Genomic DNA, 12,791 nt, shown 5'->3' with positions numbered 1-12,791 from the left:
CCGTGCTTGCGTGGCTCTCCAGTTTCCTTCCACATGCGTACCAGGTTAATTGGCTAGTCCAAATCGTCCCTAGGTGTGAATAAACAATTGAGTTGTCTTGTCTATGTGCCCTGTGACTTGCTGGTAACCAGCACTCCCGGGACCCTACTGAGGATAAGCGCTGCAGATAATGGATGGATGACTACAAGAATGTATTGAAAGTTTGCATTCCATCACAGTATCGGTAAAGTTACAGCCTCAAAATATACATTTCTGTAATATTACAGTTTAAAAAAAGCATATATATATATATATATATATATATATATATATATATATATATCTCATCTCATCAGCTGTACCGCTTATCCTAATTAGGGTCGCAGGGGGGGCTGGAGCCCATCCCAGCCATCTCCGGGCAGTGGGCAGGGGACACCCTGAACTGGTTGCCAGCCAATAGCAGGGCACACAGGGACAGACAACTCATTCGCTCATTCACACCTAGGGACAATTTGGACCGGCCAATTCACCTGAAATGCATGTCTTTGGAATGTGGGAGGAAACCGGAGTGCCCGGAGGAAACCCACGCAAGCACGGGGAGAACATACAAACTCCGCACAGGAAGTCTAGAGTTGGATTTGAACCCACGACAGGTTCCCATGACATGAACTGTGCCGCACAAGCGCTAACCACTGCGCCGCCGTGCTGCCTATATATATATATATATATATATATATATATATATATATATATATATATATATATATATATATATATATATGTAACCACGGTGTACCTGTCCCACCAAAGATCCACATTCACGCTAGACTGGATGATGAGGTTCTTATTACAGTTGCTGCAAATGAATCAGTCACAACACATCACGTGGTAAGCTGCTCTGCTGGCTTTGATTTCGGGGCGGCAGTAGCTCAGGAGGTAGAGCGATCGTTTTAGGATTAAGGGATCCCAGTTCGAATCCCGGCTTGTCCGTGTTACATGTCGAAGTGTCCTTGGGTAAGACATTGAACCCCCAATTACCCCCAATAAGCAGGTTAGCGCCTTACATGGCTGCACAGATCACGGCCGCTATTGGGAAATGTGAAGCACAATGTAAAGCGCTTTGGGAAGTCATTGACTTGAAAAGCGCTATATAAATGCAGATCATTTCATTTCATTTCATTTCATTTCATTTCATTTCGTTGGCAGCACGCTGTGAGACTGCCCAAAACATATCAAAGAGCTTTTTTTTCAGTTTACATAAAATATGTATTAGAATATCAACCGTCACAATACATTTTTACAGTATAAAGAACGGGTACCATTAACCTGCAAATGAATGAGTCACCACACAACACGTGGTAAGTTTCTCTGCTGGCTTTCAACACTATATGGGGAATTAGCATTTTAGCACAACACGCAACGTCCGGCAAAACTAACATAAATGGCGACAGAATAAACCGAAAATAAATCCAAACAGCTTGACAACATCAATCACATTACTGTGCATGTTGAGAGATTTGTCAGTTGTGGTTGTAATGTTTTAAATTAACTTTTTTTCGGAGCACCAATAAATCATGTCTTACCGTTGACAGCTCGTTGTAGGCTGCCCAAAATCCCCACCTTCCTGTCGCAAAGTCTAAAGCCAAACCAAACCTTACCCCATACCAGCAGGTGGCACTGTTGGACTCATCATTGCAGGACACTTACACAAAAACTATACAACATATTTCAGCAGGAATTTCAATAACACAAAAGTTATTATTACACCCGTTACATACATTATTATATTCCCAAAAAAAAACATGCATGTCAGGTTAATTGGCTGGTCCAAATTGTCCCTGAATGAACGAGTGAATTGTCCGTCTCTATGTACCCTGCAACTGGCTGGCAACCAGTTCAGCACCAGTTCAGCTGATGCTCGTATGAGTTCTGAAAAGTCTCTCCTTCTATCGTCCCCCAATTACCCCACTCCTTGAGGATGGCCAGCATGTAGCGCTACTTTGAGCAATATTGATATTGAGTCATTCAATCTCTCTTTGTCAGGCATCACAAACTGGTGTTAAGGAAAATGCAGTGAGTGAGATTTCTTATATGACGTGTTTACTCGCCAGAGAGGGTAAACAACATCAATTTCTCAGGGCCAGCAAATTTTCCCACGTCTTTTTAATTCACCGAACGGTGACTTCATTAATCGATTATTGCGACAGGCCTATTTAAAGACTAAATTGCTAGCATCTTACTTAAACATTGTGCCATATTTACTAAATCATCTCATAAATCCCTTAAGGAACTCAATGAAACTTATCTCACTTATCCACCCCTCAAATTTTTGCCTTTGCATCTTTCATCCAAAATTGTGTCATATTTAGAATAGAATAGAATAGAATATAGCGTAAATTCCGGACTATAAGCCGCTACTTTTTTCCCTAACTTTCAACCCTGCGGCTTATTCAGTGATGCGGCCAATTGATGTCATTTTTCTAACGGCCGCTAGCGGCGCTCGAGTGTTGCTACCATTAACTGCCCTGTCAAAGCTATATTATTATTATTAAAGCTTTGAAAACTCTCTCGGTGTACCGTCTTTCTTTGTAAATATGTGTAACCCATGTATAATATGTATTAGCAACTGTATATTTTTGTCATGAATTTGTATTTATTTTAGACACTTATTCTGAACAAACGCGGGGTGCCGAGTTTAAGTAGGGACCGCTAAAGGTGAGGGACAGACAAGGAAAGAAGAGGGGGTAAAAAGTTGGTTGAAGAAAAAGGAGTTGTGTGAGTAAATGTGATATATTTTTCCCACCCTTACCTTTGGAAATATACACTTTTTTCTTTGGATTACTTTCAACGGGACCCGGACTCTGCAGGTCTGCATCAAACCTTAAGTACCGGTATCATTTTCCGTTCATTTTGCCGGCGGTGATTTTTGGACTGTGGACTTTATTGAAGGACATTTAGTTTCAATCGCGGGACTTGAAGTCGGGTTTGGGTTAATTTTGTGTTTGTGTTACATGTTTAAATGTGGGCGCATTTACGGTACCTTTATTGTCATTGGGTTGAACATTTTGTGACAACAAAATTGGATGTGGCACTCCAGTTTCACATTTAACAGTGAGGATAAAAGAAAACAAAGCAGATAAAGAAACAAAGACAATAAGGTTATAAATTACACAATATTTACACAAGAAACGTGGGCATGTAGGATGTTACATACAGTTTTGGGATTGTTTAATGCTGTTTCCTACGTGTTCCTTGCAGCAACTGAACCTGGAGCAAGGGTCTTTGGTCCAGTGCGAGACGCTTATAGAGACGGTGTACGGTGAGCGGGGACAAGTCCTCAAGTCCAAAGAGCGCAAGGTCTTCCTCTTTGACGACGTCTTGATCTGCGCCAATATCAATGTCAAGTAAGTTGAGCCAGAAGAAATCAAATTCTCCCTTTTGCTGCTCTTGTATTTAGTATTGTGACAAGTATTCCTCGGGATTGGTAATAATTGGCAATTAGGCTACGCAGAGCTGTAATGCAGAGGTCTCAAACTTATTTGAACTCCGGGCCAAATGCTGGAAAAACACCCAGGGGCCAGGCTAGTCGCTTAAGAGGAAAGAAAGAAAGAGAGAATGAAAGGGAGAGAAAGAGAAACAAGATAGAGAGAGTAAGAGAGAGAAAGAGAAAAAAAGGAGAATTAAGGTAGAAAGAAAGATAGGAAGGCACAAAGGTAGAAAAGAGAAAATAGAAAGAGAGACAGAGTTAGACAGAAAGACAGTGAGAGAACGAGAAAGAGAGAGAGTTGGGGGAAAGAGGAGAAAAGGTAGAAAGATAAAAATAGATTGGAGAATGAAAGGAATGGGATAAAGAGAGAAGAAAAGAAAAAATAAAGAAAAAGAGAAAGAGAAAGAGAAAGAGAAAAAGAGAGTTAGAACAAGAATAAAAAGAGGATGAAAGAGACAACGATAGAAGGAAAGGAAAGGTAGAAAGAAAGAGAAGAAAAAAGTCTAAACAATCTATCTACCTTGGTCATATCCCTCAAGAGGGGTGACCGACAGCAAGACAAACACATACAATAACAAAGAAAATAAAAGGGGGAAAAAATGCAAAAAAAAACACACAAACATTTTTGGACCATGGCCAACCCAATTGCCCCAACACCCAAACAAGTTAGGCACCTCGCCACCTAAGTCGGTCTTGCTTTCATCCCTCCAGATAAAACAGGACACCAGATAACGGCCATGTCACTAGGGTCAGGGTGACACAACACACTCTTTTGTTCAACAGCAGGGCCCGACAGCTTCCGCTGGTTTACCCCTGCCGCATCATACGGGTGCCCAGCCCATCCTTAAGAACGCGTGCACAATCCGCTATCCACTATAGAAAAAAGTCAGGGAGATAGACAGAGAGAAAGTAACAAAAAGGCATTAAGACGACAGAAAAAGGAGAAGGAAAAAGAAAGATAGAGAGAAAGCTAGACATAATGAGAAATAGAGAGCAAAAGAGGAAAAGAGATAAAGAGAGAAAAAAAATCAAAGAACAGGTGAGAAAGAAAGAGAGAAAAAAGAGAGAGAAATCCAGCTGTGATGTCATTGTAATGGGTTTGGCCTGGCATTGGCGACATCAAGACATATTTAAGAGTGCAGCCAGTTTTTTTCTTGCGCTTTCAGCGACGTCTCGCGGGCCGAATCCGGCCCACGCACGGCATGTTTGACACTTCAGCTCCAATGTGACGGTCTGAAAATACCGCAGATGTCTTGAGTGGTTTTGAGTGCTATCTGTGCGTGCAGGAGATCTGTCAGTATTTCAGACAAAATGCTAAAATGCAGTGTTCTGGTTTGCCCGCGTCCCTGCGTCCTCGACGCATTATTTTTGCTGGGGACGCATAGTGTCAAATCAACGTGCGTCCCCGGGACGCAACTTTTTTGACACAAAATTGTCATTATTACCCGATTTCATTTTTTTTAAACAAAGATTTAGCGCACTCCAAACTTTTCGTCAGGCAGATCCGCCATTGTTGTTTTGGTCTCGCGGTTCGAGTTTTCGTCTGCACGCCGATCTCGAGTTGTGTGGTGAAAAGTCCGTCTTTTTTTAGAGAACAGGCTTTTTCGGCTCAACTCGTTCAAGAGAGCCGGCTCTCCAACGGCTCACTTGCTTTGATGCATTATATTACGAATGATGATGTTGTATAAAGAAGTTAAGAAAAAAAGGAAGTATAAAAGGAGAAAATGAAAAAAAGACAGGTCTGTGGTTATCCCTTTAATCGGTATATTACCAACAATAGTTTGATGCAGAAAATGAATTCATAATTTGATGATTAAAACTGAATGAATATATACATTATTATATATTTGTCGCCGAGTTACGATTTCAACCTCGATAAGACTAAATTTTGGGGACCCATAGATCTCTGTTGGCACCAGTGTTCCCGGCTCGTCCGGATGACGAGTGTTTTAATTGCGCACTGCTCGCACATTCTCAGCGCACAAGAAAATCGAGCCAGCTCACAAAAATGAGGGCTCAAAATTACTAATTAAGAAGCGACTTAAGTCAAAGTTACAGTGCATGAAGGTAAAAAGTACACGGGCTCCCCTGACGTTGTGTCCTAAATGCGGTATTTTGAAGTTGAGTCGAAGTAGAACGAAGTTGAGTAAAGTTAGTAGAGAACCGGCTTCTTCGGCTCAACTCACTAAAAGGAACCGGCTCTTTCGGGTCCTAAACGGCTCTTCAGGTTGTTTTTGTTTCTTTCATCCCAACATGACCAAATATTATGTAAAATGATGCACAACATGACTTAAAGGAAGGGGGGAATAGAACAAAATGAAAAAGTAGTGAAAAGCTGAGAAAAACAGAAAAAAAAGGAAGAGAAAAAAAGAAGGAAAAATTTAGAAAAAAGCCAGAAAAAAAGAAAATAAAGAAATGTAGTAAAAAAGTAAATAGAGAACAAAAAGAAAAAAGTAACAAAAAAGTAGAAAAAAACAGAAAAAATAAGAAAAAGTTTGTGTTGCATTCAAATCATTTCCAATGATATCAAGTGAATCTTGTTGCCAAAATTGTACTTCCACTAGAATGTGATTAAGTACAGTTCTGTATCTTACAACCGACTCAATAAGCCCCCAAAAATGTGAGTATTATGCGACAAAAGATACCAGGAAATAAAAAGAAATGGATATCTTGTGAAAGAATTGTAAGAACAAACGACGTATGTAGGCCGTACAAGCTTTGCAACAGTACATGAGTCAATTCATTCAAAAGAGAAAATTAATTTTGCATTGCTGGAAACTCAGCAAAATATAATTTAATGTGATGTCAAGTTTTGGACATGTTTGATAATGATTCAGTTGCCACACTTGGGATTGCCGTTGCTCAATGTTGTTTCAAGCGTTGCTCACCCGCTTTGTGTGAATGCTCAGACCCTTGCAAAAATACAGGGAACATTGGTGGGGACCCATAGATTTTTGAGCACGCGAGTCCCCGGGACCCATCACTTTTCACAGCTCAAATGAAGACTGAGAATGCTTGGCGATAGCTGCAGGATTCCGAGATCAGTCTCATCTTGTAAAGCAGAGAGAGATTTGTATTTGTATTATTTTTTTTCAGACCCAAAAATGCTGCTTCCAGTTCTCTCGTCAGAGTAATTGTTGCTCCACGATTCCTACCAATCTAAAGTCTCCAAGTCGACTTTCCCTGCCCTCTAAGTTTCTCCACAAACCCGGCGCAATGTTGATTGTCTGCGTGATTGCATGAATACATAAATGGCAATGAGCTCCTTGTCACAGCATGCCCTCCTCTTCTGGTTAGGAACGTGTGCAAAGAGCCTCGTATTCCTCACAAAAAAAAACAAAAAAACAGCCATATTTAATTTAGCAACGGGTTGCTAGCTGTGTAAATTATACAACGCGGAACCCTGCTTGTTATTTTTGCTGGATAATTTGTTTTGAATGAGAAAAACAAAACACTGTCTCGAAAAGTCCACCTTACGAAATGACTTTCCACCGTTTACATCTCATTTGAACTTGGGGGGGGGCAGCACGGCGGTGCAGTGGTTAGCGCATGTGCGGCACAGTTCTAAGGTCTTGGGAACCTCCTGCGTGGGTTCGAATCCAGCTCCAGACTTCCTGTGCGGAGTTTGTATGTTCTCCCCGTGCTTGCGTGGGTTTCCTCCGGGCACTCCGGTTTCCTCCCACATTCCAAAAACATGCATTTCAGGTGAATTGGCCCGTCCAAATTGTCCCTAGGTGTGAGTGAGCGAGTGAGTTGTCTGTCCCTGTGTGCCCCGCGATTGGCTGGCAACCAGTTCAGGGTGTCCCCTGCCTACTGCCCGATGATTGCTGGGATGGGCTCCAGCACCCTCGCGACCCTACTGAGGATAAGCGGTGCAGCTGATGAGATGAGATGAGATGAGATGAACTTGGGGGCCACACCATAGAACAAACATTCTGTCGGGGGCCGGACTAGTAGATTAAAGAGAAAGAAAAAGAGAGATCAAGAAATAAGAGAAAGAGGGAGGGAAAAGTCGTGAGTGAGGGGGAAAAGAAAGGGAGAGGAAGAAAGAAATCCAAAGAGAAATAGAAAGACAGAAGGAGGGAAAAGAGAAAAGAAAGCGCGAAGGGTAGGAAGAGAGAAAGATAAAATAGTGAAAAGGAAGTTAGAGCAAAAGAGGTTAAAAAGACACAGAGAGAGAAAGAGACAAAGAGCAACAAAGGAAGAGAAAAAGAGAGACACAGGGAGTGAAAGAGACGGAGACAGAGTGGGAGAAAAGGGGTGGAAAAGACAGAGAGAGAGAAAGAAATACAAGTACAGTGTCTTTGTTGGAGGCACCTGGCTTTGGCAACATCAAGTGGACATATTTCAATCTGCAGCTTGTTTATCTCTTGCGCTTCTCCGAGTGTTGTCTCGCAGGCCGGATTCAATCCCTTAGTTAAAGGGTTAGTGTGTATTATTTAGCGGGTACTCGTTCTTCTCTTTCTTCTTCTTCTCTTTCTTCTTCTTCTCTTTCTTCTTCTTCTTCTTCTTCTTCTTCTTCTTCTTCGTGGGTTCTGAGGTTTGCAAGTTCAAAATCCATTTTTCACTCGTCTCCCTGTTTTGAGTGTGTAAACTTTCGATTTCTAAACAACTCCTTTTTATGATTTGACACATTTCTGAGCACTCATTTGTCAAACACATGAGAGTCACGCATTTGAACGGGTTGTTGCGTAACTGTTCTACCTTTTTTTAAGTTATCCGCAACTGTTACTTCCTACCAGGGGCTCTCCAGACATCAGCAGCTTGGTACCGGTCGGGCCCAAGTACACCATGAAGTGGAGTGCCCCCTTGCAGCATGTTCAGGTGGTGGAGGTGGGTCAGGACGCTTCCCAAAGCAAGGACGCGGTCTTCCAGCAGAATGTCGGCAGGCGGCAAAGTGGCGCGCAAGCCTCAGGTGAGCCCAACCTGAGAGCAAATGCATCCCTTCCATTTGATCCATTTGCCACATTTTGTATTTATTTACCGTAAACATGATATATACAAGAAATCATTTGACACGCAAACACTCAATAATAGATTTAAAAGAATAGAGTAAAACATATATTGTAGTGTATAATACAGGGTAATTATACAGAATAGTTTAAAAAGAAAGAATATGTAAATAACAAGACGGGAGTAGAATAGGTCGGAGGAACGCCGTAGGCATAATAATACTATACATAATAACCTAAATCAATTCCCATACGAATAGCGGAAGGGTAAAAACTCTTTAAGACAACGTTTTGCTCGCAATGGAGCGAAGACGGCAACCTGACGGCAGGTCATCAAAGTATCTGCGAGAAGGGTGACTGGGATCCTCTATCATTTTTAGTGTCTTTCTAGTTCGATCGATGTAGATACTTTGCAGGGACAGGAGGCCAGTACCTATTATTTTCTACTGATTCCATCTTTGACAATTCTTTCTGATTGACGCAACCAAACCAAACTGTGATTGACCTAGTTAATACGGATTCAATGATAGCACGAGAAAAATTGACTAGAATGGATTGACGAATGATTTGAGTTGACGAAGGAAGTAGAGCTTTTGTCTGGCTGACTTTAGAATATCAGTAGCATTGACAGTCCATGTGAGGTCAGCTGACAAGTAAGTACCCAGAAACTTGAATGAATGGACCAGTTCCCCCTCACTACCATTAATTGACAGTGGCACATGCGGGGGAAGCTTAGTACGGAAATATATTATCATCTCCTTAGTTTTACCTACGTTCAATAACAGATTACTCTCATGACACCAAGTGGAAAGTTTGGTATTCAGTTTCGTCTCCATTTGAAATAAAGCCAGTAACTGTGGTGTCGTCTGCATATTTAGCGAATAGTGAATGGTCAGAATTGGGTTGACAATCATGTGTGAATAGGAAAACACATGCGTCCCTGGCAGAGTAATCCTGGTATGTCCGAGGGTTTTGCACCTTCATGAATATAAGGCAAGGCAAGGCAAGGCAAGTTTATTTCAATTCAAAGTGCTTTACAGAAATGGCAGAAACAGGTTAAAAACACACAATTACAGTTAAAACATAGAAGAAAAGACATTGAAAATTTAAAATGTGGTTTTTAACATGCATTAAAAGCACAGATAAAGCATCATAAAATCAATGAATTAAAATCAAGTAAAAGTGAAGAGTGCAGATAGAACCCTTTCAGTTACAAGGCGGAAAAGGCGCAACTTAAGACCAGACTCACACATTTCAACTATGTCTGCCACATGGTTCCTATTCTTCTAATTTCCAATCTTTACATTGCAGTTATTTTGGGAAATCCATTTTTAAAATATTTTTGACGGTATCTGGCAGGGGCAGCACGGCGGCACGGTGGTTAGCGCGTGTGCGGCACAGTTCTAAGGTCATGGGTTCAAATCCAGCTACCACCCTGCCTGTGCGGAGTTTGCATGTTCTCCCCATGCTTGCGTGGGTTTCCTCCGGGCACTCCGGTTTCCTCCCACATTCCAAAAACATGCATGTCAGATTAATTGGCCGGTCAAAATTGTCCCTAGGTGTGAATGTCTGTCCCTGTGTGCCCTGCGACTGGCTGGCAACCAGCTCAGGGTGTTCCCTGCCCACTGCCCGAAGATAGACCCCCCGCGACCCTACTGAGAATAAGAGGTGCAGATGATGAATGGATGGATGGACGGTATCTGGCAAACCCAGAAACCCCACCATCACCCATCCACTAAATAGAAAGCCATACTGTATGGTGCAGCCTGTACAACAACATTGGCTTAAGAAAGCATTAAGACTATCAATGTTTGAAAGTATTCCCAAAAAGATTTTCTTTTTACAATTTGGCACAAATAATTTGTAGTATTCCTCCCCGTAATTAAGCAAATTGGATCTCTTAACCACACTGGTCATAGGGGTACTATTTTCCTGTAGTGTGTCTTTGTCAAATACAGCCTGGTGGCGCCCATCCATCTCCAGGCCAACGTATGTTGCAAAATAATCCAGAAAAAATATGGTCTCAAAATTGAGCCATCTGGTTAGTACACTGTAGACCTATGATGTCATTGAAGGAGCACAACACACTTTCAAAATAAAGAATCCAATTGTCACATGAAGCAACCAAATGAAATGAATGAATGAAATGATATTTATGAAATGATCTGCATTTATATAGCGCTTTTCAAGTCAAGACCTCCCAAATTTCTTTACATTGTGCCATGTAAGGCGCCGACCTGCTTATTGGGGGCATTAGGGGTTCAGTGTCTTACCCAAGGACACTTCGAGATGTAACACGGAGGAGCCGGGATTCGAACTGCGATCTCTTGATCCCAAGACGAGCGCTCTACCTCCTGAACCACTGCCGCCCCAGACCGAGATTGTAGTGAACAGTGAATGCATACCAGCCACATTTTTGCTTGGAGGTGATTTTTTTTTTGTTTTTCCCCGCGAGTGTCGTGTTCGATATAGTTTTATCCGGCTAGCTCCCTTTTCGTGTTGGGGCTGCTGAGGGCTCTCCTGTTTTATTCCCAGTTGGCGATCGTCGGCTGCCCAGCATGTTTTTTAATTGGCTAGCCTGGCGTTAGCGCAGGGATTGCCGTTTTCCTTGATTTATTCCCAGCTGGCTACGCATGTATCGTTGTTGCTGCTTTTTGTTGTTGGTTACTGTTTAGCCTGGCTGGACACTGCGTGCTTTTGGGTCGTCCGGCCTGGTGTTTTGGATCAAGGATGCAGCCGCCTTTTGTTCATCTGTCCCGGTTTGCCCCAGTTAGCTGCACACAGTGGGTGATTTGGCCGGTTAGCTGCTGTGTCCGTCGGGTTCGCGTTTGTCCCTGTTGCGATTTTTCATTGTTGGTTGACGGTTAGCCTGGCGGCCTAATGGTCTTTTTTGGTCGGTCAGCCTTATGTTTTTCCGCCAAGGCTGTGGCCGTTTTTTGTTGATAGGTCCGGCTTAGCCCCAGTTGGCGGCTTTCCGTGTTTTTCCTTTTTTGCCAGTTAGCCACTTTTTGGCTGTCTGCCTTGTTTTATACCATTACTGTATTTAACTGCGACACACCACCTATTCATTTCCACTTAAATACCAAAGCTTTGCTTAAAACTCTCGTCATTCCTTTGACCAATTAACACATAAAATAATATGTTCTTGTGTGCCACCATGCGGAAGTACAACGTGGGCCAAAACATAGTTCAGACCATTGAACACCTGTATGCCAATCCCAACAGTGCAGTAATTATCAACGCTATCATTAGATCCTGGATTTCAACCAAAGTCAGTGTGAGACAAGGTTGCATTCTCCCTACAACTTTCTTCAACATCTTCCTGAAGATGATCATGGCCAAAACCCTGGGATAAGGTACAGTCAGCATTGGGGACACAACGTCACTAACCTCTGTTTTTCTGGTATGGCTGAACTGGCAGGAGAAAACTGAAAACTCACAGACCTTATCAATTATCTGGAAATAGGATCAAACCAGTATGGAATAGAAAAACAAGAGTAATGACCAATAACCCCCAAGGTATCACCACAAACATCAACCACCAAGAGCTTGAACCAGTCACCAGATTTAAATGATCTTGAAAGCTGTAATATCAGATGTGGGGTCAGAACCAGAAATCATGGCCTGGGTAACTCAAACCACAGCTGCACTTGCCAGACCTAAACCCATCTGGAGAGACATGAGCGTTGCAGTGAAATCAAAGATCAGATTCTTGCTGACCCTGGTTACTTCCATCTACCTACACGCCTGTGAGACATGGACTTTCACAGCGAAGCTGGAAAATAAATCCAGGCCATGAAAATGCGATGCTCCAGGAAACTTCTAGGCATCAGCTACATAGCCCATTTGACAAAGTAAACGGTGCGCACCACCATCAGAGGGCACATTGGTCAACTTGTCAACTGTTAGCAGACAAAAAAATGCAGCGTTATGGCCACGTCACAGGACCATCAGTACTGGCCAAGATCATTCTCTTGGCCACAGTCCTCAGGGGCAGAAAGACCAAAAAGGAACTGGGCCAACAACAACCAGGAATGGACTGGTGCCAACTTTGCCACGACCCAAATTGCAGTCCTTTGTCGTGTCATGATGAATGAGGCGGACGGATTCATCAACCGTGAAGACAATATGGTGACTGGCTTGCTAGTGTTCTGTTGTTCCTCAGATTAAGTCACAGCTCAGTATGACAAAAACCAGACAGGCTGTCTTTAAAATGCATTATCTCGGAATATAATTGACAGATACTGCTTATTATAACTTTTATGCAAATGTACTATTTCCTTACATTTTGCATGTTTAAAAAAATGACGCATTCTATTTATTGTTTGAGTCGAGTAGTAGTTGAGGTAACTCATGAAGCGATGACTGTATTT

The 12,791-nt window shown here is 42.3% G+C and overlaps 1 protein-coding gene across 2 annotated transcripts in view; it reads left to right on the top strand.

Annotated features, from left to right (window-relative positions):
• arhgef10la (Rho guanine nucleotide exchange factor 10 like a) overlaps nucleotides 1–12,791 on the top strand; it is a 284,562-nt gene that overhangs the window by 106,792 nt on the left and 164,979 nt on the right. For both annotated transcript variants that reach the window (XM_088339079.1, XM_088339078.1), the window contains 2 exons: nucleotides 3,238–3,383; nucleotides 8,209–8,381. In XM_088339079.1, coding sequence (XP_088195205.1) covers nucleotides 3,238–3,383; nucleotides 8,209–8,381 — 319 coding nt within the window. The remainder of the gene's footprint in view (nucleotides 1–3,237; nucleotides 3,384–8,208; nucleotides 8,382–12,791) is intronic.

The sequence above is a fragment of the Urocampus carinirostris genome, chromosome 6 (assembly GCF_059441175.1).
Source record: "Urocampus carinirostris isolate Australia breed hairy pipefish chromosome 6, RoL_Ucar_1.0, whole genome shotgun sequence".
Classification (NCBI taxonomy): Eukaryota; Metazoa; Chordata; class Actinopteri; order Syngnathiformes; family Syngnathidae; genus Urocampus; species Urocampus carinirostris.
Note: the sequence above shows the minus strand (reverse complement) of the source record. Positions and strands in the feature narration are given on the sequence as shown.